This window comes from Cloeon dipterum, chromosome 1 (genome assembly GCF_949628265.1).
Source record: "Cloeon dipterum chromosome 1, ieCloDipt1.1, whole genome shotgun sequence".
Taxonomy (NCBI): domain Eukaryota; kingdom Metazoa; phylum Arthropoda; class Insecta; order Ephemeroptera; family Baetidae; genus Cloeon; species Cloeon dipterum.
Genome location: NC_088786.1, coordinates 8,834,762 through 8,860,486, shown reverse-complemented (window position 1 = coordinate 8,860,486; position 25,725 = coordinate 8,834,762). Strand labels below are relative to the sequence as shown.

Sequence of the window (25,725 nt, the reverse complement as noted above, 5' to 3'; positions counted from 1 at the left end):
TGCTTAGACAGTGCACCAATATATATGCATCCCAAATATTGAGAGCACTTTAAAACAAAAAAAAAAGCAAAAGTTACTTGATTCTGATAATAATAATCCCAAGCTGAAATAAGAGTCACAAACAAAATCGGTGTATGATTCCCAGTAGCACATTAATTTGTGAGTGTGTAACATGGCATGTGTATAAATAAATTATGTCAAGCATGGAAAAATTTACAAAAAAATTCCCTCCCCGCCCCTCCCCCCCCCCAATGTCAAAAAATTACTATTGTGGAAATAATGATGACGAAAAAATTTCGGTCAGCAGGTGTATTTATCCATGTGCCCTGTGCCTTTCCAGGATCAATCAAAAACATAGACTTTTTTCAACTTTTAATAGACGTTGATTTTCTCAATAAAAGGAGAAAATATTAACATCATAATATTTGATATTACCATATATACACGCCTCGACCACATTTTGGCATTATTTTTTTTTTTAATTTCATGTTCTAGGTTTTGTCAGAAAGCTTTAAAAATATAGAGCTATACCTCTACCAAAAATTTCATCAGGATGTAAATGTTAGGCCACATGTGTCTCTTATTTTTTTTACTTTATTAACATCATTCAATTTTATTTAATTAATTCTGATTGCAACTTAATCATTATTACACAGTGCTATAGTGCGCGATACAACAGAGTACGTAGGTCACACATGCATCCGACCGTACAAATAACTCTTTAATAACTTACTGCTGATATAGACTCTGGGGTAATGAAACACACTTGACTATAGTGGGTCCATATGAGATCGACTACTCAGCTTGATAGAGTGATCTTCTTTTCAAAGAAGGGTAGTTTGCGCTTGATCAGAGGATGCGCTGCGCAGCGTCTTGGAAGGTGGCTCAGGTATAGTGGCACGAAATCGAGCTCCATGATTTTGGTTGGACGCCGCAAGGAAGAATCATTATAAAAATAGCCATTAAAATTTATTGCTGATCTAAAAAATTCGATGCGAATACTTGAGAAATTTGGAAATAGCAAAAAATTAAAATTATTTTGTAATTTCCTGTATTTTATTGATCTTTGATGAGAATAAAAAAATTACAGCTCAAGTCCACAGCTGGTTTCGGTGAATACGTGTGTGTCACATGCTTTCGGCATCTCATTTTCAAAAGTAGCTAAAATAGAGCAGTGTATTTAAATGGCGAGAGATGCCACAAAATGACTGGCTTCTTAAATAACAAGAATTATAAATTGTATATAGCAATAATAAATTATTCAATTGAAAATTTGGCACAAACGGACAATCACTCCGTGCGTCCCAATATCAGGCAATAGATTTTGAAATTATATATATACAGCGCCATTTTGCAAAACTTTTCACCTCTCCGCAATCAAAGAGCAAGACAAAATCTTAAACAAACATAAAATTCAATCAAAATCACTTGCAAGCAGCCAAAGCATCGCACATCTTTTATACGCACTGACGTGAGAGGTTTTTTGAAACAGCCTTTGTATTTACATTTTCTTATTGTGTATTTGTAAACAATAATTGATCCTACGTTACATTTGCGATTAAGTAGATTTTTTCTGCAACGGATGAATACAATGCGCGTGTGTCAAGTTCACGCGCCTACTTGATTGCACTTGTGCCTGGGTAGTAGTAGAGGACGGCCGAGGCGGGCAACTGCCACCTGGAAGCCTTCATTTCGATCAACTGCATTAGGGTCTTTCGCACACCGGGAATCGACGTGTCCACGAATGCGTCTCGCAGCGCGGCCATCAATTTTGGCATGCGCTGCTTCATTTCCGAGTCCAGGTCGCGTCCGATCGAGGTCAATACGTAAAATAGACATTCCGTCTGAAACATTTGAATCATACTTCTTAAAACTATATGGCACAATATAAGACTTAAATTATGTAGTTTCAATGCATGATTTTTTAATTGAATCATGATGGGAAGCAAAAACAGATAGGAAAAATGATCTATACATTTTTAAATGGGCGCTTTAAATAGATTGGGTCAGTTATATATTTTTTTGTGAAAAATGAAGTGGAATTTCTAACTGAGTAGGAGTGCGATTAAAATTGAGTTACCTCTCCCAATGAGTTGATGGCTGGGGGCTTCAGGCAAACAAAGCACGAGTCATAGAGCAGTCCCAAAAGATGCATTTCTGGTGAAATACCCTGGGGCTTGGTTCGCAACTGCAACTGCCGCCGTTTCAGCTGCAAGACAAAAAATACGATAAAGATAAAATTCACCCTTTGACGTTCTTTTCGTAGCTATTTTAAATATGGCAAAATTATACAATAATTATAGTAAAATTTTCTTAGCCTGCTGGGATTTGTCATGGGACCATCAAATAAGTTCGCATAATCATGTAATTTTGATTTTGACTGTCAATAAAAAAACGACAAATAACCCTCTAAACCCATCCAAAATTGTAAAAAAAGCCACGACAAGAATATTTTTAAAATTTTCAACTTTTTGGTGGAGTTCCTGCAATCCAACAATCACTGTGCAGGTTTCCAGAAAAGTATTATTTTAGTATATATACGAAAAGTTGGTTTCATTGAAAATTTTTAAAGCACACTTTTAGCACACAAATTTACTTTTTAACACGGAAATATTTTAAGCACTAATTTTGCCGAGTTATTTTGCCTAAATTTAACAGAACGTGATTAAAGGCCAGTTTAATTATGACCGTAAAAATATCCCTTTTTTTAAATATCTGGAAGTTTTGTACAAAATATTTTCTAATAATCTACTCACTCAAAGCGATATAATAGGAAAAATTCTGATAGTATATTACTTAAGACAATCAATTTAACCGTTCCAGATTGATCATTTGTATGAAATATGTTATTTTTTCTGATTTAGACAATCACCATTTTTAACACGAATAATATTACCTAAAATGCGTTTTTATACATTAAATTTAGCAGAACAAAAAGGGTCACCCACCTGGCAGTACATTTCGTTGAGAAAAGTCATGTAAGCGACCCAGCGGGGACAGCTGGGGGCCGGTGCGCCTGGGAGCAGGACGGCGGTGGAAGCGGAGAGCCGGAGGTGGCGATCCCGTTCGTGGTACCATTGTGTGCAAGTGTTCAACAGGGTCTCCAGAAATGTCTCCTGTTTCTCTTTCTGCCGAACAAAATATGATATGCATTCAGAGCGTGTCCGCTCGCGAAGTGCCGGCCTCGTGCACGTACCTCGATGACAGATATGCAAAACTTGGCAGCGGGCGCCGCGTAACGCGCGCTTTCGATCACCCTTTGAAGCACCTGGCGGACTAGAGACATCAAGCTGCGAGAGGACAGTTGATTCGGGTCTGAAATTTATTTTAAATTAATTGTAATTATAGACTTGCGGTTTTAGCATCAGATTTTTTCGGAGATGGATAATTATTGTTTTTTTACTAAAATGGTCAGAAATGGAAAAGAGCAATAGTGTATATAATTATTTGATTTCAGAGCACTTTTTAAATATTCTTTCGGAACGTAAATTTAGCAAACATTTGATTTTCATGAACTTGACTAAACTTCTATTCTATTGCGATTTAAGCTGTGTTTCTGAAAGCAAAAAACTCAATCGAGAGTTTGAAATAAAAATTAAATGCTTTGATTTTTTGGTGTCATTATTCCATAGATTTATATCAGGGTTTTTTAGTTCATTTTGTAATTCCATCGTAAGAAGTACATTTTTTCTAAATAAATACCTTCAACAATCTTTAAGTGACATTGTTCTAAAGAAGAAATTAAAAAAATCCGGATTTTCCTAGGATCACTTCGAGCTTCTGTCAAGGTTTGATTAAAACTCATAAACCAAATAAACAAAAACTTGAAATAAATATTAATTGTTTGACAGAAAATAGTTGAAACAAATTACAAAATAGTTGCTCTTTTTTAAATTCGCAAGTTTACTTTTGAAAAATGCGAAGTAAATATTATTTAAAATGAATTGTGGTCTAGTTTTCACACCAGTTACTGCTCTCTCTATGAGGACGAGGGCTTCTCCTGGGAAAATGCCCAGTTCCGGGGCCTCAGGCGAGATTCCGGGCTCCCTGTTTTTTATGCTGTCGGCGGCGCCCATGCTCTTGGAGCGCTGCAGGCCGCCGGGCGTGACGGTGGGCTTTTTCATGATGCCCTTCAGAGGCATTGGCTTTGCAGCGTCCTCGTGGAAGTGCACCCGCGACTGCAATGAAATCGCACAAATATTATTCGTTATTTGTAATTCGATTTGCTCGACTTACTGCCGACGCGGAGGTTGTGATCATGTTTCCTACAGACATGGACTGCTGAATGCTGCTGAGGTCGCCCGCATTTGGCTGACCTCTGACCCTGTTATTGGACACCTGCCTCAGGTGCAGGTTGTTCTTGGAATTGCAGTTGACTGTGAACTCCTTCGCGTGCACATTCAGCCGACTGACAGAGTGATCAAAATCCTGCTCCAAATTGTGGAAGCGGTGGTTACCGCTCGCCCGTGTGACTACAAAATAAAATAAAAGCATTCATATTGTAGTGGATCTTCACTGCAAAATTATGAAAAATAATATTTTCTAAAAATTGGGAAAGAGCTTTAAATTCCTAGGTTGCCGTTAAAATTTCTGAGAAAATTTGCTCCAAAGTTTGCATGCTAATCAAGTGTTGAGAGCGCTATCTCCTATTAAAAATCAGGATTTCTTTCACCGCAAAGAGGAAATTTACTTCAAAATTCGCACACCGTTGGATATATTGTGACTAGATAGGAATTAAATTCAAGTGAAAAATCTATTGACTATTTAACCATTCAATTATTCAAAAAATTAGGCAATAGTTGAAATTTAATTGTTACTCGGTCCTTATACGATTATTGCCCATTTGTAGGAATTAATTGATACCATTATCATTCCACTAGACTAAACAACGCAATATACATATTTTTATATAAACTTTTGTGCCAAGAAGATCCCCTTTTGGCCTGTGGCATACAAATATTGCTTGCGAGGAGATAATTTAAATAACTATTGTGGTTTAGTGATATTGGCGCCTATATAGTATTACCTTATGACAACTTATTTGATGAGAAAAATCCTTTTCGGCCGTCTAACAAAATTGAATAAACAATTTTGATGTATTGTGAAAAATTTCAGGTCAACGCGGAGAAACTGTTTCACTAAGCAAAGCGAGTATCGAACTGCTGTCACGATAGCGAGTGTTTCGCATTGAGGAGAAATAAAATAAATTGTGCCTCACGAGTCGCTCGATACATACTTATTCAATTTTAGGTCGTCAGCATTTTACTGCTTCATTCCTACGCCGGGCTTGCGTTTCAACGTGCAATATTTAAAATCCATACTACTTACTCGGCGGTCTGTAGATCTCGAGGGAGGGTTTGTTTGCCGCCCTGCTGGCTGCTGCGGCCACGGCCGCCTGGTGCTGCTGGTGCACGGTGGCCCCGTTGTGCTTGCCGTTGGAGCGGCGCGAGTACTGCGAAAATAATAAGAGACGTACGTGTGACAAGAGAGGCACAAGTCGCGCGGTCACTCACACTCTCGTGTCCAAAGTCACACTGTGTGAGTTTAGTTTGTTAGTAAGATGTGTGCACTCGATATATGGCTCGTGATAATTTATTTTTTTATTTCCTATCCAATGAGACTGATTGACCCCTCCACATGACAAAGAGAAAAAATAATAAACATATTATGTTTTTTACCTTAACTTGAATATGTTTTCGGTGTTAAAATAGTTAAAAAGATGTGTTGAGAGAACTTTTGGAATTATTTCAATAAGCCGTTCAAAACAATTCTCATCCAAATAGAGATTTATTTCCTTATTTAAAAATAAAATTACATCACAAATAATAGGTATCGATCCTAATTGGTGCCTACTATGATAAAAAATTCGAAAACCACAAATGGAATTATGTGGTTTCGTCATTTTCGAGCAGTTTGCATTGTAATAGAGGATGTGCTGCCGCCGACACGCAGGATAAGACGTTGGGGAACCGCTTGAATTCCAATTTAAATGCTCGGCACATCCAGCAGGCTCTTCGGCACTGCCTTTTTTGGACACCCCGGCATTAACGAGCAGTGGCATAATAATTAACGCGGCTTCATTTTTTTGGACAGAAAAGTAAAAGACACGATGTTTCGCATTTTTGTTTCGGGATTAACACAATGTTTATTTTTTAGAATGTGTGTCACGTGTCACTTATGTCAGGTGTGATGTTGTCATTGAAAGAAAACCCTCCTTTGAATCGAATATTTGTGGGAGAAGGATTGACGAAGTAATTCGATCCGGCTAAACTTAACCACGACGCAGAGACGACGGCCAGGTGCATTTTATTTTGCATAATCCGTCTGTGCAGATAGAATCATCTAATCTATATACAGCGCGAAGCAGAAAAGTGTCCGCCACTGGCTCACTTGGCCGGCTTCTGTATGTGCACTTCCCTGCTTTATTTTCTTAAAAAGTTGCGCTAAAGTGTCCGCGCCGAGAAAGCTCATCGCGTGTGTTGCAAAATGGTCACGAGTCGTTTCCTCATCGTCACCGCTTATATTTTGATATTTTAGGAAAGAGAACATCTATAGAGAAATTTTAAATTATTAAATCGGGTGACTTGTGTATTATTATTACAATAAAAATTGAGTCTTTATTTTGAACGTCTTACCACACTTAACTTTTTGTTTTTAATTTTCTTTGATAGTGAGCTGATTAAAAAATGGTGTCGATTAAAAAATATGTCAATCGAATAATTAATTTATTTTTTCTAATTTTCAATAAGGACTTGGTGAGACACTTAGTAATGATTTATGAGGACAAATCACTCATAAGTAACCTTTTATTTTTTGGAGAAGCTTTTAAAAAATGTTTCTCTTTTTTAATTTTAAATCTCTTTTTCCAGATTATATTTTTGTAGTTTTCCTCTAATAATTGAACTATTGCGTACAACAATACAACTTATTGTGCTACAAAACTCAGTGGTTCAAGTACGAAATTTCATTACTGACCTGCACAAAACTGCGCTCCCTGGCGAAGTCGACCTTATTGCTGCGTTTGAGGTCGAGTGCGAGAGCCTTCCTGTTCTGCGTCGGGGTCGTGAGGGCTGCCGAAATATCGGCGGCCGAGCTCGAGTTGGTCACTGTGTGGGACATATTGTTCTTCTACGGGCTCGAATCTGGCAAAAGTCGCAGGCGGAGGCCCTTTCCTCTCTGCAACAATTAAGGAAATAAGCTGTTAAGGCCAGGTGAGGCACAGATTTTAGGTAGGCCGCGCGCCCACGACTATAACTGTCTCGCGTGCCGAGATAGAAACGTCAAGAAAATATTTTGCTAATTTAAAATTGAGTAAGAGTAAAAAAATATAATTTATTAATTTGAGTCACAAAGTTTATTTTATTTATTTTTAAACTATAATTTAACAACAAGCCATAATTTGAAGCAGACAGCCAATAGAGAGTTTTATAAATTGACGTCATGCGACTTTTATTTAATTGAGAATGTGTACTTGTAATGCATCCTTAGGCAAGGCCTCACATCGAGCAGGCTCAATCGCACCCTAATTTATTACAGCAGGCTCTTCTCGCGCGCGCACCGCAGTGCCTCCGCCACGATTAGGTTACGTATTATTATTCAATAATTGATTTCTCCACATAAATCGTTTCGCGGAGGCCGTAAAAATCGTAGAAATGAATGACACTTACCAAATGCGTGAGGTCGTGTTCGTTTTCAGTTCGTTCGTTTCACTGCAACAGAGAAATGTAAAATATATTTGACAAACACAGGTGCGAGATAAGAAGAATTAAACAAAAGCGAATATTTGCAGAGATGTTGATATTGCGATATATAATATAATAATTAAACGCAATTATCTTGAATTTTGATTTGACACAATATTTTAAATATTTTGAAAATGTCCTATTGAACGCATCAAAATTGTAGCAAAATGATGCAGCAAAGTCTCGTGTGGCCAAGTAGTTTTAAAAGGCAACATGCTCATGTATGGAAAGCTATTTTTGGAGCCCACGTAAATACCACACATCGGTGTGTTGATTCGTCCGCGAGAACAGCCACGACTCTAACGTGCAAGAAAATACAAAAAAACCCAAATTTTGGCTTACCTTTTCGAAGTGTGAGATCAAAATGGACCGAGCTAGTCGGCGCGCGTCTGAGAATTCTGCAGGAAAGTTCGTCCGCCTTCAACTCTCGACCCGAGGCCCGCACCCGCCATCAAGCTAGGCCACCAGCAGAACACGACGTCAGCGCCACCGCCGACTGCAAAACTGAATCGGAGAAAGGGGCGTAGTCCTCGGGCCGTCACCTTTGATTATTTGATCACAGACCACAGACACAGATGAGAAACAGACGTTTTAACAAAAAATAATATTCGTCTCGTCTGTTTTAATTTTCTTAAAAGAAGGAGCTGCGCCTAGCTTTTAGTGGAAATTATGGGCAGCACCTCTGATGTCTCCTTGTTGAATTTGTATTATTTTAATTCCGCGTATGGACCTAGAGAAGGAGAGGTGAGATTTTGTTAATGTTTTTAAAATTATGAATTATGATTAAATCTCCTGTTTGTCTTTTAGGAAGAAAAGAAGGTGCTATATTACTACCCCAGTCAAACAGACGTTGAAACCAAAATTAAAAATGTAGGACTGACAGAAGCCATCATAAAATTCACAGAGTAAATATTTTGAACCTTTTTACGATGTTTATTATTTTGAACTCTTTCTTGCAGTACTTTTAACCCTAGTAAACCATGCGAGGCTCTTCACACGCAGAAGACAAGACAAATTATTCACCAAGCTGAGCCAGGTTTTTGGGCTGTCATGGTTGGTGGTGATCCCATCTGGAAGCCTCAAAATGATTAAATTACATATTTTTAGACGTTGTTGGTGCCAACAATAAACAAATCAAAGGACGGTCAGGACTACACTGAGTATCAAAACGATGATGTCAACGACTCGGTGTATCTAGCCGTGCTCAAACAGTGCCACTTGATGTTTCAACTCTTCAATGGCAATCTGACCTGTCTGGCGGACAACCCGACCCAGATTAAAAACATGCTTGATCAATTTTATTCAAGAGTAATAATTTTATTATACTTGTACTTCTCACAAACATTCACCTGAAACTTTTTTTAGTTTATCCCGACACTGAAACTTCAGCACTCTGACTTGCTGGACATTTTTGCCGGCATGCAGTTTCTTCCTTTAGACGCCAATACCTTCCTGCATGTGCAGTGTCTGGTCAACAAAGTGGAGGCCAGCTTCCCCACTGTCCACAGCAGTGCAATTCTTTTTAATGACCAACTTGTTTGGTATAGAAATCACGATTACATAAAAAATGGTGCTTAACGTTTAAACCTGCACAGGAGTGGAATCGATCCCTGTGATATGCAACTCATCTTTCACTATCTAGTCACCAACTTGCTTCCGAATTTCCTTGAAACCGAAATTGAGCCCAGTCGGCCCAGGGTGGTAGGCCGGTAAGTCTTACATTTGGCTACTGTGATTTATAGACTAAATATTGTTTTTTTTTGCAGTTATGTCACTGGTCCGGCTACCTCTGCAGTTAAAGATGAATTGTCCTGCAGCTCCATTCCAAGGCTTTTCCTCAGCAGTGGCCAAAATGTGTACCTTGTTGTTTATAAGTCCATGAACGCGACTTCCTGCTTACTTCTTGACAGTAAGTATCTTGACCAGAATTACTACAAACAGTTCATTGCATGAGTTTTTAATATATATATATATTTTTAAATATTTTCAAATTAATTGTGCATTTTAAATTAGAGTTTGGCTAAAAGCAGGATAATTGACAAAATGACTCGTTCTTTGATTGCAAATTGCCAAAAAAATGAACATTTTTATTTTAATTTTTTTTTAATCTTTCCTGTTTAAAGGTGGTGTGTTTAGATTTTAAATATCATTAGACTGCAAAATTAAAATGTTTAAAAGTGTGCCTATATTTTAAACAATTAAACTAAACGTTATGTCACTTATACATATATATTGATAATACATTTTTTTAGCAATTTCTTGATTATTTTCCGAACTAAAAATGAAAATTGCATATTTTGAAAAATTCTTTCCTGAGAACTCTAACCGTGTGAAAAAACATACTACTTATTTAAAACAGCTTTGACAACACCCTGATCAAATTGCGATTTTTTACTCTAAATATCATCACACTAGTGGAATGCTAACAAAATGACTGATTTTTTTACTTGATGATCAAGTTAATTTTAATTTTGAATTTTTTAGGCTATAGCACGCCCACGCCTGAATTTTTCCGCCGCCTCGATGCATTCCTTGGCTCCAGACTTGCTCAAATATCAGAAGAGTTGGCCGCGAGCTGCTCCAAAAGTTCCATTCAGTCGCCTGGCAGCAGCTCTTTGGGCAGCAGTCTTTCTCCAGACTCGCCAAAGTTTATTTACTACAACACGCTGAACAGAGCGACTAAAAGCACCATCCACTTGGACGGAAGAAAGTGTGGTTTGGTGTCTGTGAGTCAGGAGCTGATCAAGCTCCTTGGAGATGTCCACAGTGATAAGGAAAGGTGAGAAAGTTTCTACATAAAAATTGCTTTTTTCTAATTAGGGAATTCATTTCAGATTAAAAGCGTGCAGCGAGGTTATTTTGAAGACCAAAAACGACAGCTGGGTGGCTGGAAAGTTCGCCAATCTGCGCGAGTTCTATGTCGTGCTGAACACCAAAAATGCGAATTTGATTGAAATCAGCGGTAAAGGCTTGCATTTTTTAATCTCTTGTAGTAGCTGATTTTATTCCAATTTGCAGATGAGGTTAAGCGAATGTGTGATTTGCATCTGAAGAGCATTTTCTTCACTGACTGACATTTAAATAGGCCCGTTCTGATCGCTTTTACCAAAGGAGAGAAATTCCTTGAGTATTCAACTTGCAACACTCCTTTCTTTAATCTTGTAATTCTATGATGTGGCCTAAATTAAATGGATAAAAATATCATCTATTAGCTTTGTTTTGGTTATAATACAAACATTTGTTCCTTTTTTGGGTTTCATTAGCTTATTAAATTAGATTAGTGACAACAAAGGTTTTTTTTAATTTTCATTGAAACGGACTTCGACCTTGTTGTTTATAACTTCCTTCTTTTTAATCTTCTTGTTTAATGAAGTCTGTTTGAATCAAAATATGGCACATACGACCTCAAGTGGGGATTTAGGAGGAAATATTTTTTTCCAATACAAACAGTTGATTTTTCCTAAATAAGGTTCTCATTCAGGTTTCACTAAAACTCGCATTTATCCGGGGAAAAAACTACTCGCAAAACCATTTATTGCGGGTTTGTCTAGTGCAGGATATTTAAACATAATTAAGATTTAATGGGTTCATTTCTATGTTATAAATTTTCATTTATATGTATAAATGTTCTGTCTACATCTGGCGCAAAATATGTATGACCTCATAAATAATATACTCTAATTTGGAAAGTATTAATCCCAAAATCGGTGGGTTTTACTGGCTTTTTCATTTTGTGTGCCAAAAGCCTGTTTCAAACTCACTAACCTCACCATCAATATTGCTTTAAGCAAGTTTCTATTCAGGTATCTTCTCTTTAATTTTAGAGTGAGGCTATTTTAACTTCTGAGAACGCTGAAAACCAGTGATAATATTGTGTGCTTATATTTTATTTTAAATGAAGATCCAATTATCACACACCCAACTTGCAGTATCCTTTTAATAATAGCTCTGAAGGATTACTTATTAATTTTTCCATTTTAAATTCAACCTTTCCTCTTCAACTGCTTTAAGAATAACTGTTTCAAGCACCAAAACTGAAAGCCATTTTTTTAGGATGTCAAGAATTTTAAAAAAGCCAACAGTTCAAAGTGATCAATGTAACATTTTATTTATTGACGCTCTTCTGCCCAACGCATGAAACTCGAACCGTTAATATGCCAACAGCTGATAATGTTATGACCGAATAATAACAAATGTCTGATTCCGCGCAGTGCATTGAAATTCCCAAAAATTATGTTTTTTTCTTTAATTGGCGTATAATTTTTTACAACAGTGGATCATTGTCTTGTATGATACATACATTACAGCCTACTACTAGTGTAAGGGCAAACGAAAACCGCCTGTCAGCATTGTTTGTTTTTATTTCTTCTTGCGACAAATCCCCATTCCTTGTGTTTAGCTGGCAGGCTATTTCCATAATGCAATCCTTGGTCTCAGACAGAATAGGTTCATTCGTAAATGTCCTCTTTGTCGGCCACGTATCGGACAATGTCTGCAGGCCTCAAGAGTCGCTCTGCGTCGCCATCAGGGATCTCGAACCCTGTTCAAGGACAATCAATTACAAATTAAGGTCCTATTCACTCTCTCGACAGGTAGTGACTTTACCAAATTCATCCTCCATGGCCATAATGATTTCGACATGGTCTAAGGAGTCCAAACCGAGGTCATTAAGAAAATGTGTTTCCAGTGTGAGCTGAAATTGAGGGCCAAATCGTCAGTTTTAATTATTCTACAAAGCGTGTGTGAAAGGTGAGCCTGGACAGGACAGCCATCCATACCTTTTCTGGCTGAATCTTATCGTACAATTTGAGTACAAGGAGAACTCTGTCGCGAATCAATTCAAGACTGAGGGGTGCTTTGTCGCTGTATAGGCGGATGGACTGTCTTGTCAGACTCAACCTTGTGACCTGCAACAAATTACGTGACTCGGATTAGTACCTTTTCAGCGTGAACCTTGTCAAAATCCTTGCACACCCGTAGGACCCTATCCTTGATCTCGACCACGGTGGGTTTGACTCCAGGGTTAGAGGCCATCCACCTTTGAGCAGCAACTTTGCTCTTTGTTCAAGGAAAAAAAGTTAAAACAATTACAGAAAAAGGAACTCTATTTGTAAAGGTTCTGAATCATAAATCAGGTCCATAATAGGCTGATTTCTCTAATAAATTTCGAAACTATGTTAGGACTTGAATGTTTTTCATCCATTCATGCCGGCTGTTTGGCCCGAGTTTTCGCACCTCATTTCTGGATCTGAGGAGAGCCGCAGAAGGTGTGACACCACAGAGATTCGTGTGGATACCCTTCTGCTGCAGACCGACGATGGTAGCCCTCGGGAGGGTGGCCCGCAGGAGGCACGAACTAATTGCAAGAGCACCACGAACACCCTGGACCAACGCAGCCATTTTTATCAGTCTCGAAATTCGACAGAGCAAGAGCAGCACTGCGCACTCCGCTGGGCTCGAGATGCGCAGTTGCGCAGAAGTTTTAGTGCTTCTAACAAGTTTTCTCTAAATTCCAAAATATTTGGTGAATTTTCTCACCAAAATAATGAAAAATTAAATTTATTTGTTTAAATCCTGGGTCCAGGTATTAAATCAAACGAGATAATCTGGAATTATCGATTTAAATAAAATATTTTGAGTTTCCCGCGGTTGGTAGGCGTCCATTCTTTACGATAGGTCTGAAAATTTCTTTGTAAGTTGTGTTACTTCCCCGTATTGCTCTTGCTCTGTTCTGCTTTGTTCCGCTTGCCTCCTAAACCCACGGCCGAGACACTGATCGAACTTTTTGAGCGACAGAAGCTCAATATAATTATATTAATCGTGACCACTTTCGACATCTACGCTGTGCATGCATGTACGCGTGTTGAATCGTTAAACTTTAATCTGGGTGAGTCTTTTACTGCAAGCGTAAATTTTGTGATAAAAGACCGCTTCGTGCGGTGCGGTGCTAATACACAATATTCGTGTTTTGGAACGCCGGCATTGTTTGTACATTCTCTCAGCCTGTTGCCGATTCTGTATTTCACGTATTACATAAATTAGGTTAGATTTTTTTCTTGCAGATCATTCCCAACTATGACGTTTTACGCTAACAAAGATCCGCGCACAAGGCGTTTCGATGTTGAAGCGAAGAAAGAAGAGGAACAGCCGAAAGCAATTTTGGAGGACTACCTGCTCGACGATGAAACCCCTAAGCCTAAAGGGCCGAAAACTCCACCGCACCCAGCCCCTGCTGCAGTGCCTGTGGTCCCTTCGGTGCAGCCTACATGGCCCACGACTGTAGCACCACCAACAGAGGCGCCAGGTGGCCAGGTATGATTTTGTCGATTAAATTGAAGGTCCGGGCAGGGTTTGCACAATTCACAGAATTCTTTTTCCATTGCTATTATTTTTCAAAATAAATCAACAGGAAATGTCCATTTCTTCCAGGTGATTTATATTTAATGTATGTATTTCATCAATTGATTTTTGTTTTACATTATATTTTATCTGGTATTAATTTTTTTTCAAGTCAACTAATGAAACTGACGTTTTAATCATTAAAAAAATGTATATTGATTATTGATTTAATTTCATAAGAGACTGAAAATTCTTAAGTTTCATAAAATGTGCAACAGCATTAAATCTTGAGCTTGAAAGCTGGGGAGAAAAACAATTTACGCTTGCACGAAAACGCCATTTTTCAGACATGAATATTTGTCAATTAATTATATAACACGTTGAAAAATTGAAACGCCTGAAAAAAAAGTTATTATCTGGAAAAGTCTCTATTTAAAGAAAACACTTTGTCAATTGTACGTCCCTTTGTCAAACCCTGCGTCCTGGTGAACCTGATACAAATTTTCTCTTTCCGCAGCCCCCTGCAGGCTACCCTCCAGGTTATCCCCCGAACTATGCCCAGCAGCCAGGGCAGCAGTACCCTGGCTACGCCGGCTATTACAATCAGTATGACTATTCTCAGCAACAGCAACAGTATCCAGGGTACAACTACTACCCTGGCTATGGTCCGCCACCAACCTGGGCGCCTCCGACAATTCCGCCCGCGGCGGTGCCTCCTCCTGCCATGCCCGACCTGTCGAAACCGCCTCCGATCGTCACTCCTGCAGTGCCGCCTACGGTCTCTCGCACTCCTCCTCCCAGGGATGAGAGGGATAAGAGCCGAGACAACCGCGAGAGGGAGAAGGAGAGGCCAAGGGAGAGGATCAGAGAGAGGTCCAGGGAGCGAGGAAGGGAGCGCGACCGGTCGAGAGAGAGGGACAGATCCAGGGAAAGGGACCGCTCAAGGGAGCGCGTCAGGGACAGAGAAAGGTCGCGCGAAAGAGACAGGGTAAGGGACCACTCAAGAGACAGAGGCAGAGAGAGGAGCAGAAGAGAGCCCAAAGTCCGTGAGAAGTCGAGAGAGAGGTCAAGGGACAGCTCCCGTGAGAGGTCTGTCGAGGCCAAGAGGGAGAAAGAGCGCCAGAAAGACAAAAGTAGAGGTACGTGCCAAATAAAGTAATGCAGCGTTTCTGCCATTTATGTAGGACAATTTCTTAATGTGATTTATTTTTTTTGTTGATTATTAAATTTCTTCACCAATCTAGATAATTTTAATTCAGATGGGTTTTTTTCTAGCATTTTTGTTTCCTAAAAATCTGAGAAAAAAATCAAGTCTCAGAGGATTTTAATGTTATTTTGGCTTAAAATGTTAATCCATTCTACCAGTTTCTCTTTCTGCAGATGAATCTGCTGAGAAGTTGAAGAAGCTCACTGAAAGTGTCATGATCCAAAAGGGAAAATACATGAAGCAGTTTGAAATGCTCAAGCACCAACTAAAGATACTGAAAGACCAACAGAATGAATTGATGCAGGAGCGCGGAAAGGAGACTGTGTTCATTTTGCAAGAGAATTTGAAACTTCAGGTTAGTGGTGTGCCGCTTGAAATAACAAGATCACTCTTATAAACTCAAAATTTTTAATGGGGTGATTCTTTTAAATTTGCTGCTGACAGTAAGTGGAACGTTTGAAAAGTCCATTGTCGTATAATGACTGGTTTGGAGAAATTAAATTGAACTGAATTGGTCATTGTTGATTTTAAGATTCAATTTATACCGGTTTTTTATATCTGTTTTTCTGATAAAATGTCTCTTCATTCCTTGGACAGAATAAGATAGAAAGAAAAATTTTGAGTTTTTCGATCTTGTTATTAGAGCCATTAAGCACTTGAGAATATTTACAAGAACTGATCTTTTTTAGGCAATTTTCACTTAAAAGTAAAACACTCTTGGATTGCTTAAATCCCCTGCACTGATTTTAAAATGAATTTAATCGCCAAACGTGAGTGAGATTTGTTTTCCATTTCATCTGCTTTTGAAATCTGAACCCCCGAATCCCTTTGGTGTGATATAGCGGACTCTGGTTCAATACAAAATGTTTTGTAAATCAGGAGGAGGTGAAGAAGAAACTCGAGAGCATAAGCGAGCTGATCAAAAAGCTGGACAAGGTGCTACTCTCCAGCAAGAAGAAGAAGGAAAGCAGAAGCAGGAGCCGCAGCAAGGTTCAGTTAGATTCCTTACTCTTTTCCTCTATCTGTTTTAGTGAATATAAAATATTTTTGGATAATTCTCGGATATTTTTAGACTTTTTGTGAAAATTAGAAGGTTTTTAATTTTGTGTCTACTGTAAAATCTAGTTTTGTGTCAAACAGGATCAGAAGAATCTTGACAAAGGGAGCGAAAACAGCAGCGACGATGACGATGATGATGATGATGATGCAAGCACCAAGGGCAAAGATGTGGACAAGCAGAGGCCAAAGTACAATCTTAAATTTTTCGATCCAGAGGAGTATTGGTGCCGAGTGTGCAACATATTCCCGGACAATGCCAAGGAGTACCTCCACCATCTTCATTCTCAAGAACACAAACATGCCATGGCTGTAAGAGCGCCAAAAGCCTTTTAAACTTTTTCTCATGCGGACATTGCAGGAAATAAATTTGATAGAAGCTTCCTGGCATGACTACAACCCTGAGAGACCGAGACCAGAACTGCAGGGAGTGCCTGAGAAGCGAGTACCAATTCGAGGTAAGTGTTAATAGTTTAGTGTTGGGGATTGAGTTGGATGACTAAATTTTGTCTGTAGGTCTTCAGTTCCTTATCGCTGCCACTGCCTGGTACTGCAAGCTGTGCCACAAGTGGATGGGAGATTTGCACTGCACTTCCCTTCATCTCAAGTCTGATCTGCATATTAACAATGTTGAGGTATTAATTAATTATCCCATATATATTTTTTTGTCATTTTTTCCATATTGTAGAGAATTGATGTCACAGTTCCTCGCAAAATTATTTTAAAAATGAGATAATGATGATCCAGGAGAAGCCAAAATTTATATTTTAAGCTTTGTGAATTTTGAATGATTGGCTACAAAGTTGGCACTGTGTTAAACGTGAAGAATAATTATATTTTTGTAATAAATGGTTGCATGATTACTTGTTTCGAAAAAGGTACATTTTTGGCTCTGAAATATACAAATTAAAATGTCCCCAAGATATAACCAGATTGCTTCTCGTGTTTATGAGAAAGACATTATCTACTATATTTTATTAAGTTTTTTTCCATTTTAATGTTATTTGTTGGATTCTTTATGGTGAAAACACGACGTCTTTAAAATAAAATAATATAAACTCATCAGCAATTTAAGAACTCATTTTTTGCCTCCCGGCAAATAAGTTCTTAATAAAAAGGTTAATTGAACTTGGAGCCTGATATTGAGTAATTTCCTAACCAGTTATATTTATTTTGATATCTTATTCTGATTATTTATTCCATTTCCTTGTAAAAAAATAAAATCTTGGCTTCAATCAACTTAAAAATAAAATGTTCTTAAAAATAAAAAATCATTTGGCGACCCATTCTACAGGCTTACTTTGAAGACGACCCAGAGTGGGAAACCACCTGGCGCAAGGACCGCGAGAAGGCGCTGAAACAGGCAATGCAGGATGCCAAAAGCAAAAAGGCCAAGCCCGCTGAGCCTGAGGACGTGTCGACGTCGTCCAAGTTCACCCCTCGCTCGGAGAACTCTTACCAGGAGAAACCAGCCAACAGCCCTAAGCTGGATGAGGCAAACGCCAAGAGCGTGCGAGTGGCCATGCGCAACAAATCAAAGGGCCTGACGCCGATGGGCCCCGCCATCCCGCCCAACCACCCCCTCATCAGTCACCCCGTGAGCAAACTGAGCACCTTCTGGGGAAATACGACCAAGAAGGAGGCAGATTCTAAAAAGGCTGCCCCTGAGGATGAAAAGCACAAGCAAAAAAGGAGCCGCAGCTCCTCTGTTGACTCGCTGGAAGGTATTTCTAGAAAACACAAACGCAAAATATCTAGATCAGACAGAATGCGTTAAAAATTATGATTATATGGATTTATATTTTATTTTTAATCTCGCTATGTAGTAGCAGAAATTCAAGTTGGAAATTTGTTGACTGAATACCTTTTATGACGTCACAAATTTATTAAGAGTTAGGGGCCAAATGAATATTATTTGGGGCTGCATTTTTTCACTCTCAGTCTGTTTTGGTTGCTTAATTTTTCTTTTTGACGCTTGACAATTCCTTGTTAAAAATCTGTGGCAAGCTGATTTAGACAGTTTTTAGAGGCCATGAACACAACTAAAATTATTAAAAATACTTTTTTGCAGAATTCCCTTTTTTGAACTATCTATAAATTTGTAATAAATCCGGCTCAATAAAGCTCTTTAGGACAGGAGAAATCAGTTTTTGAGCAAGAAAACTCCAGCTTGCTATTTTGGAAAAAATTTCCTACAAACCAAAAGATTTGCACATCGTTTATTAAGTTTTTAAGACTTTACACGTTTCGTGATGTTTCTAACAGTTTCAGATTGATGTAGATGGTTTTAGTTATGGTTCAAATGGCTTCTAAATCTAGAGAATTGTCTAAAATTCACAGCTTTTATTCAAGCAACTGTGCTCAGTTTTATTTTTTGACTTTAGTCAAATTATCATGTCCAAGCCAAAAAATAGCAACCAACATAATTAAATTAAATTTGTGTGATTCTAGGGATTGAATATTACAATTTTAACTGATTTGACGTCAAACTAATGCCAAAGTAACATCAACAGTCATTTTACTAACTTCATTTCTAGCAATTTAGCGCCAGTTTTTGAGGATGATCCAGACCAAGTGATATGAAATTATTATTATCACCAATTTATGTGCAATCTTCTGATATCCTTTAAATCGAAACTGTTTTGTTTTGATTGTGACTATTAAAAGGAGCGCATATGTTTTACACTTTGAACCTTTTTTCCTTTATTTTAAACCTGTGTGTCGCAAATGATGAACAGCAAACCTGACACGAGTCTAAAACCATTGTTAGCTCGACGCAGAGCCCGCGGCGTCCGGGCGCGAGACAGACGCAGCCGCAGCAGGGACAAGCGCAGTCGGAGCCGCGACCGGCGCCGCAGCAGACGCTCGAGGAGCGCGTCGACGCCGCCAAAGAGGGAGATGAGGAAGTGGGTGGAGATCCCGTCGTCGCCGCCGCCCTACATTGTGCGCAAGACGGAGGAAAAGGACAAAATCGACAAGATGAAGAAGAAGCCAGCGCCGGTGGTGGCCAAGGAGCTGCCCAAGAGCAAGTTCGGCTTCATCGGCAAGATGCCGGTGCTCAAGGCCAAGAAGAAGGCAGAGAATGAAGCGCAGCAGGCCAGTATGAGCGGCGACCCATACGAGTACTACGCGTACAACGCCTACCTCGCGTCCAACCAGGCGGAACCGGCCGCCGACAATGCTGAACAGGCTGCCTGTGTCGACATGGAGGTTGACAATGGTGATGACAACGTCACCAACGGCGGTGAGGCCACCCCCAAAAGTAAGTAGTCAACTTGACTTGAATTTTTTTTTATCTTTGAAAAGCGTAGGAATAGGGTTGGCTATTATTCTTTAGTACAAGGCAATTTTGGGATCCAATTAGATGTTGATTCGCCTGATATTGTGATTTTTTAATTGGAAAATATAAGCATATTTTAATTGTAAGTGGATAAAAGAGTTGCTTTTTACCACTCTGGTTTTACCAGTCAATTTTTAATTTTTTCTGATTTCTCTCGCAAGTATTGCACGAATGGTGTTTCCACGTGAGATTTGATATCGTCTACAATTTTTCAACGTTTTGTTGAACTCTATTTATTATTATGTTTATAGAGTGCTATTGAGGTTTCAAAATAACTAAATTGCTTGAAAAATGTAGTCTGCGTTGTGAAAAATCTGGGAAATCAGCCTTTTGGCTTTCTCTAAAATGAGAATATCTCTTGAATTTTTACTATGCCACATCATTCAGTTGTTTGCCAAAGATGCCCATTTAGACGGCAAACACTTTGAAGTATGGAATAAAATGTTGCCCTAAGTGTAAGTAACGTGCCTAGAAATTTTCAAGTTGGGGAAACTTATAGTTTGTGAGATAAAAAAGGTCAAAGGTTGAAAAGCTGGTGTTATTGAACTCGGGTAAACAGTGAAAAAATCCGAATTACACAATCAGTCGATTTTTGCCGGTGGAACCTGCCTGGGGTCACCCCTGAGGTCATTGAAGACCAACAGAATAAAAAAGTCAAACCTGGGTGTCAGGTTAGCTTTCGATCAATTTAATTTTTATAAGTCTCCCACTTTAATAAGCCACTTAAACGACGCCTGACGGGCTCTGTATTGAGTTGTGATACCGTTGGAACGGCCAAGTCGAGAACTTTCAGAATATGTGCAATTTGACCCTGATGGCATGATCGATTTGTCTGAGCCAAATTTCATCTCGGCTAACTCTAAACTTTCAGATATAAATTGTGAAATGGTTTAATTTTGAATCATCTAATGTAAAAATTCTCATTTCCTATTCTATGTTCAAGACAAGGAATAGAATCGTTTTAGTTTAAACTTAAAATCTCCAAATAACCTCTTGAGTAAGCAAAAACACCACTAGATTAAATGGAGTCCAGAATTAACTTTCGTTTAGGGATATTTATACTAACAGTAAAGTTGTTGCTTTCTTATATCATATAACAAAAAATACTTTTGAAACTAACCAACCAATTAATTCTGTTTTTTTGCAGTGGAATCCTTAAAGAAGATTGAGGAACTGGATGAAATGGCCTTGCTGGGAATCGATCCTGAGGATATCATGGCCCAAATCATGTGAAGAAATTTTCTGACCTTTGCGTTTGAGATGGATTTTGTACATGTAGACCGAGTGCTGGCTCATTCTAGGACTTGGCATGCATTTTCATTTATTAAAGTAAGTCTAACTGAATCTAATAAAAAATGGTTCTCATTTTTTGCTCAATCAAACGCATCGTAATATTTTTGGTCAACTGCTTTTAATCATTCGTAATCGTCGTCTTCAGATGATTATTGTAGTCGGATTGTGCAGCGGGTAAAAATATTTTGGTTGAATCACTTCTACGCACCTCTTTCCCGTATATTTTTACCCTGACACAACACATTTTAGTCTCTTGAAGCGAAACATCCAGCAAATCAACCATAACTTTGCTTGGTTATATTAAACAAGTGTGTTAACATTTTCCTGTTAAAAAATGCGGGCAGCAACGCCCTGATTAATAAGGTGAATTATACGTGTGGATTTTGTATTTTTTTTCGTGTTACTTAGGAACGGAACATTATCAAATGATGATATCCGAGTCCAAAAATTTCAACTATCACATAGACTCCGTCTAATGTGTCTGAGCTTCGAGGGCAAATTCGTGTCCCCCTCTGACTAGACAGTACACAGAAATACAGCTGCCTACCCGCTAAGATCACTACACAATGCGCTTATTGTTGAGGGCCTGTACTCTTTTTTTATTATTTTAATAACCTTGTCGATGCAGAATAGTAGCCCGCCACGAATGACACACCAGCGAAAGCGAATATTGTACAAATTGCGTAGGGTGAATTTGCCTCTTGCGCTAATCGGAGCTGCCAATAATTTTTTAAACTGATTTTTACTGATCCTTTACAGAAGCACCAATGAAATGTGTCAAAAGAGTTAAGTTCACTAAATAATGAATTGTCGAAAAAACATTTTTCACTGCTTACTCAAAATACGATTTCCTTAAATAGAAAACCAACTGCTTTTGAAAAAGCCCTTTGCTGTTTATTCGCCATTTTAATAAAATTAAATCCATTTAATAATTATTTTGTATTAAAATATGCCCAAGAGTGAATTTTTGTTCTAAATGTTGGAATTCCATGCTCAAATAAAATAGCGAGCTTTTTGTTTTTGGTATCGCAAAGTATTCCACATCTTTGGCCGAATGCGGGAAAATAATATTTTTAGATTAATTGAACAAGTATCTCGGTATGAAATTTATTCCTAACAAGTGAATGGTCCTTGCAATGTTTCTGAACATTTGCGCAATTTTATGATGCAAGTTTAAAAATTAATGCTGGGACGACTGAAAAGATTTTTTTAATGATAAATTCACAAAGTATTTGGACTTTTTGAACTTTTTATAGAAATCTTTAAACTTGTGCGACAAATAAAACTGATCAGGGTCAATTTCAGAAAAATGTGGGAAACTCATAAATTTTTATGTTTGTTTATCGGATGTTATTTTCTGCGTAAAAACCTTTGATGTATATTTTCGTGTTGAAAAATTGGCGAACTTGTCTTCCTTGACCTCACGGTTCACGGCACAAATACATCTACTCAGATTAATCAAAATAAAGAAAGCACCGTGCAGTGGCAGCTCCGCAATAGGAACAATCCTGCTATTTTTTTTTAAATCCTTCCTTTGGTGTTTTTCGAGAGAGAAGCTGGTGCGCATTTTTTCGTAAGAACAAGTTTCTTAATATATAATATAATTCAGAATTTGTCCACACTCCCTACCATATTCAACTGTTTACAAAGAGAAAGCACGTGGGTGCGCTTTAGAAAAATTCGATGCGAGCCTCTTGACTGCGGCTGATTGCCTTCGAGAAGTACAATATTTGATGCTGCACTTATAGAAATTTGAAACTGAAAAACGGGATCGGGGCGCTCTGGCCAGCAGAACAACAACAACAACAGCGCGCACGTTTACAATGAAGATTATGAGGAGGCCTCTCACTCGAATCGAAATTGACAGCGTGGAAAATGAGTAAAAATTTTGTGTCGTGCAACCACTCACGTTCTCGCTGTTTGAGTGGTCATGCCTTTTAGTTATTTTAAAAGCGACAGTGAATACGCCGAGTCGAGGCCTCCTGACACTATAACATACTTGGATATGAGAGATTTGATGGGTTGTTGCCACTTATCTATCGAGTTCTTTATTGCTACGTGTCACATGAATATGAATTTATGTCCAGTCACCTCGATTTGCATTTCCACTCGTTCGTCCCTGCGATAGTACACCTTCATCTGTTGTTTTTTTAATACATTTTATTCCCACTGCGCCTCGTCACTCCCGTCTCTTCTATGTTTTATTCACTCGTCTCGTTTTTGAGTCACTTTTTGTTAGCACTGTATCTAGTGTCCAATTGACTGAGGGATTTAAGCAGCAGTGCGGTTGATTCTCACATGGACTCCATTTGCTCGGTCAGTTCCAACAGCGGGCTCTCGCTCACCGGCTGCATGGGGCTCGAACCCAGACCCAAAGGCTGCCATGCTAGACTCCCAGGTACGTACGGCGCTGATAGCTGCAACAGGGACGAAAAATAATTTATCAAACGTTCCAAGAAAAATGAGGTGTAGCGAAGAAAATAATTAAGATTCAAATTTAGTTTCATTTTCAAAAATCTTTATGTTTGATAAATAAAAAATTAAAAAATGAACGGATCAGTTCAGGATAGGTGCATAGCTAGTGAATTTTTTTTTCCAAGATGATTCTCAAGTTTTAAAAACATACTATTTTTGTTTTAAGTAAGGGACCACATTACAAACTACATAATTAAATCAAGCACGACTTAGCTGCGGTGCAGTTCAAAATTTCGGCAAATTTTTTTAATTTTGTCACAAAACGCACCCTCGGGGTGGGATTCATATTCAACCCCCCTCAAAACACGGGCGATCACATCGATCGAAACCAAATCTGGTTGATGCTTTATTTTTTGTGGTGTTAAAACCACAAGTTTTTTCATATTCCGTTGCAAATTGCTAAATAACAGGAGAAAAACAGTGCGTCACAATTTTTTTGATTTATTAGTTTCTATTAAATGAGCCGCATTTTGGCAATCTTAAACTAAAAAAATATGTCCCTTTCGATATGCACGGATAGTTTGAGAAATTTGATCTGATAATTTTAGTGATATTTTCTTTGACCTAAAGAGTTCTACAGCGTGTGCAATGGTTGGACATAAAGTGTTGATAGATTATTGTAAACACTAATATTTCCAATTTCCCTCAATCCTAGCAAAATATTTAATTCCCCTAAAATCTTAAAAGGCATTTTCGAAAATTTGACTTGAAAATTTCAGGGGAGCTGTAGATCTACTAGCGCAACACATCCACCATATTTCATACGAAATCCGAGACACTTGCCAACGAAAAGCCTACATAATCTTATCCTGTCAGTGAATTTTAAAGGGAAAAATGCGCTCTTGTACTGTACAGTGGCTGTTTCGGCACCACAGAAGTTATCAGCTGCAGTTCTTTACGTCCATATGAAAAATATCTTCCCCTCAGAATTATGCAAATTCTAGAATTAATCCGCGCAGAGTTGAGCCATTAATTAATTTACAATTTTTAATAATTCATATATTTTTTACATGTTGTCTCAGATATGTAAAAATTTTCAAGAATGCAGTCGCTTTTCCGTCTGTAAAATCAAATATATAAATTGTCCAAAATAACGGTGTGTTGAGTAGTTTTAATATTTAGGGTTTAGTTACCTGATGCCAAGTCGAATAGGTGGCCCCCTGAGGGCCGACTATGGGGTTGTCGGGGTCGCCGAGGGAGCAGGCGGCCGCTAGTCCCGGGAGGGCGAGCCACGAATCTTCGTCGGCGAGCGCGTCTGCGGGCAGCGGCGGCACCACCTGCTGCTGCTGGGCCATCTTGTAGGAGGCCTGGCGCACCATGTGGCGGCGGAGCGACGCCTCCGAGGCGGGGGCGGCCGACTGGCGCTGCAGAATTTGCCGCTTTTGCAGCAGCCGGTGCTGCAGCAACTGCTGCTGCAGCGCCGGCGGCCGCGGCATGGCCGCCTCCTCCAGCGCCTCCGGCAGGCTGATCCGCTTGGGCAGCGGCGGCCGCTCGTGCTGGTACTGCGAGTGCTGCAGTTGGCGCTGCATTTGCGCGTCCGGCGGCAGGTGCGCCTGCTGCGTCTGGTGCCGCAGCACGCGGTGCTCCAGACGCAACTGGTTCAGTTCTAGCTCGCCGTGCGCCCGCGCCGAGTCAAGCAGCCGCTGGCCGAAGCTCGCAGTCGGTGCCATGCTCAGGCAGCCCTGAAATTCACACAGGACGACAAAACGGTCACGAGAAGGTTTTTTTTAAACATTTCGATATTTTGAGAGGATTTTATGGACAGTGAAAAATCTTGTCGGAATAATATCAGCGCGTTTGCAGAAATTTTTATTTTACCACGCAAAGGTTAAGCCATATCAGCGCTTAGAAGTTTCAAAATGCTTGTTGGTATTAATTTAATCCCAACAAGCAGTTGTTATTAATGACAAAATATGAAAAAAAATTTCAGTGTGTTTTAAATAGACTGAAACCGACAATTCCTGACCAAAAAAAAACAACTTGATCAGTAAAACATAAAATATCTACATTTTTAATGCTTTGAAATCTTGATATTGATCTCTATAACTGTCAATATTTTTGTTCTGGAGATGTTTTTGCAATATAATAAAAAATCTCAAAAGGGTTCAAGAAACTTGAAAAGCTCACAACTCTAGTGCGGAGAAGTAAAAAAATATTTGTATAATTCGTAATAAATATTATCTCTAACGTTCTTATTAGTCATTTTTCCAGAATGATCGCATTTCCTTTTTCCTGCTGAAATTCTAAATCCTCATCTTACTTTGTTCCGTGTA

General features: G+C 38.8%; 5 protein-coding genes across 6 annotated transcripts in view; 2 read left to right on the top strand and 3 right to left on the bottom strand.

Moving 5' to 3' along the window:
• Positions 1-1,034: 1,034 nt before the first annotated feature.
• On the bottom strand, positions 1,035-8,231 carry LOC135934067 (uncharacterized). The gene is made up of 10 exons (XM_065475577.1): positions 8,085-8,231; positions 7,668-7,709; positions 6,976-7,176; positions 5,329-5,452; positions 4,237-4,472; positions 3,965-4,178; positions 3,197-3,315; positions 2,949-3,128; positions 2,081-2,209; positions 1,035-1,844 (listed from the first exon to the last, which is right to left on the bottom strand). Exons 3-10 carry the CDS (start codon positions 7,117-7,119, stop codon positions 1,617-1,619), a joined length of 1,374 nt encoding a protein of 457 aa, XP_065331649.1. The 5' UTR covers positions 7,120-7,176; positions 7,668-7,709; positions 8,085-8,231; the 3' UTR covers positions 1,035-1,616.
• A 61-nt stretch (positions 8,232-8,292) lies between these two features.
• On the top strand, positions 8,293-10,950 carry Ccz1 (vacuolar fusion protein CCZ1). The gene is made up of 10 exons (XM_065475576.1): positions 8,293-8,486; positions 8,550-8,647; positions 8,702-8,795; positions 8,850-9,050; positions 9,108-9,283; positions 9,338-9,451; positions 9,509-9,651; positions 10,227-10,521; positions 10,577-10,704; positions 10,761-10,950. Exons 1-10 carry the CDS (start codon positions 8,412-8,414, stop codon positions 10,814-10,816), a joined length of 1,380 nt encoding a protein of 459 aa, XP_065331648.1. The 5' UTR covers positions 8,293-8,411; the 3' UTR covers positions 10,817-10,950.
• An 874-nt stretch (positions 10,951-11,824) lies between these two features.
• ND-ACP (NADH dehydrogenase (ubiquinone) acyl carrier protein) lies at positions 11,825-13,180 on the bottom strand. Of its 2 annotated transcripts, none has more exons than XM_065475579.1 (4): positions 12,978-13,180; positions 12,681-12,800; positions 12,348-12,435; positions 11,825-12,282 (listed from the first exon to the last, which is right to left on the bottom strand). In XM_065475579.1, exons 1-4 carry the CDS (start codon positions 13,140-13,142, stop codon positions 12,191-12,193), a joined length of 465 nt encoding a protein of 154 aa, XP_065331651.1. In that variant the 5' UTR covers positions 13,143-13,180; the 3' UTR covers positions 11,825-12,190. The 2 variants fall into 2 exon arrangements, with proteins under 2 accessions (XP_065331651.1, XP_065331650.1); XM_065475578.1 differs by lacking the exon at positions 12,681-12,800 and adding an exon at positions 12,521-12,649 and having other exon boundaries at positions 12,978-13,177.
• Positions 13,181-13,463: 283 nt separating this feature from the next.
• On the top strand, positions 13,464-21,061 carry LOC135934063 (zinc finger matrin-type protein CG9776-like). The gene is made up of 11 exons (XM_065475574.1): positions 13,464-13,629; positions 13,805-14,054; positions 14,599-15,220; positions 15,462-15,643; positions 16,168-16,278; positions 16,429-16,656; positions 16,706-16,802; positions 16,861-16,979; positions 17,639-18,068; positions 19,115-19,606; positions 20,832-21,061. The coding sequence occupies exons 2-11, from the start codon at positions 13,818-13,820 to the stop codon at positions 20,915-20,917; spliced, it is 2,604 nt and encodes an 867-aa protein (XP_065331646.1). The 5' UTR covers positions 13,464-13,629; positions 13,805-13,817; the 3' UTR covers positions 20,918-21,061.
• Positions 21,062-21,076: 15 nt separating this feature from the next.
• The window catches only part of LOC135934064 (serine/threonine-protein kinase SIK2-like), a 37,095-nt gene continuing 32,446 nt past the window's right edge, over positions 21,077-25,725 (bottom strand). The window contains exons 10-11 of the mRNA XM_065475575.1: positions 24,586-25,134; positions 21,077-23,394 (exon numbers count right to left, since the gene is read on the bottom strand). Of these exons, the coding sequence (XP_065331647.1) occupies positions 23,272-23,394; positions 24,586-25,134 (672 nt within the window). The 3' untranslated portion in view covers positions 21,077-23,271. The remainder of the gene's footprint in view (positions 23,395-24,585; positions 25,135-25,725) is intronic.

Excerpts from the sequence above, each read along its gene's own strand:
- LOC135934067 (XM_065475577.1), bottom strand. The coding sequence starts at position 7,119 with ATGTCCCACACAGTGACCAACTCGAGCTCGGCCGCCGATATTTCGGCA. Across the intron at positions 4,473-5,328 it reads CGAGATCTACAGACCGCCGA|TCACACGGGCGAGCGGTAAC; the intron begins GTAAGTAGTATG and ends TTTATTTTGTAG. Across the intron at positions 1,845-2,080 it reads CCATCAACTCATTGGGAGAG|ACGGAATGTCTATTTTACGT; the intron begins GTAACTCAATTT and ends CAAATGTTTCAG.
- Ccz1 (XM_065475576.1), top strand. The coding sequence starts at position 8,412 with ATGGGCAGCACCTCTGATGTCTCCTTGTTGAATTTGTATTATTTTAAT. Across the intron at positions 8,487-8,549 it reads ATGGACCTAGAGAAGGAGAG|GAAGAAAAGAAGGTGCTATA; the intron begins GTGAGATTTTGT and ends TTTGTCTTTTAG. Across the intron at positions 9,452-9,508 it reads CGGCCCAGGGTGGTAGGCCG|TTATGTCACTGGTCCGGCTA; the intron begins GTAAGTCTTACA and ends TTTTTTTTGCAG.
- ND-ACP (XM_065475578.1), bottom strand. The coding sequence starts at position 13,142 with ATGGCTGCGTTGGTCCAGGGTGTTCGTGGTGCTCTTGCAATTAGTTCG. Across the intron at positions 12,650-12,977 it reads TCCTCAGATCCAGAAATGAG|GTCACAAGGTTGAGTCTGAC; the intron begins GTGCGAAAACTC and ends AATTTGTTGCAG. Across the intron at positions 12,436-12,520 it reads ATAAGATTCAGCCAGAAAAG|CTCACACTGGAAACACATTT; the intron begins GTATGGATGGCT and ends CCTCAATTTCAG.
- LOC135934063 (XM_065475574.1), top strand. The coding sequence starts at position 13,818 with ATGACGTTTTACGCTAACAAAGATCCGCGCACAAGGCGTTTCGATGTT. Across the intron at positions 16,803-16,860 it reads GAAGCGAGTACCAATTCGAG|GTCTTCAGTTCCTTATCGCT; the intron begins GTAAGTGTTAAT and ends TTTTGTCTGTAG. Across the intron at positions 19,607-20,831 it reads CGGTGAGGCCACCCCCAAAA|TGGAATCCTTAAAGAAGATT; the intron begins GTAAGTAGTCAA and ends GTTTTTTTGCAG.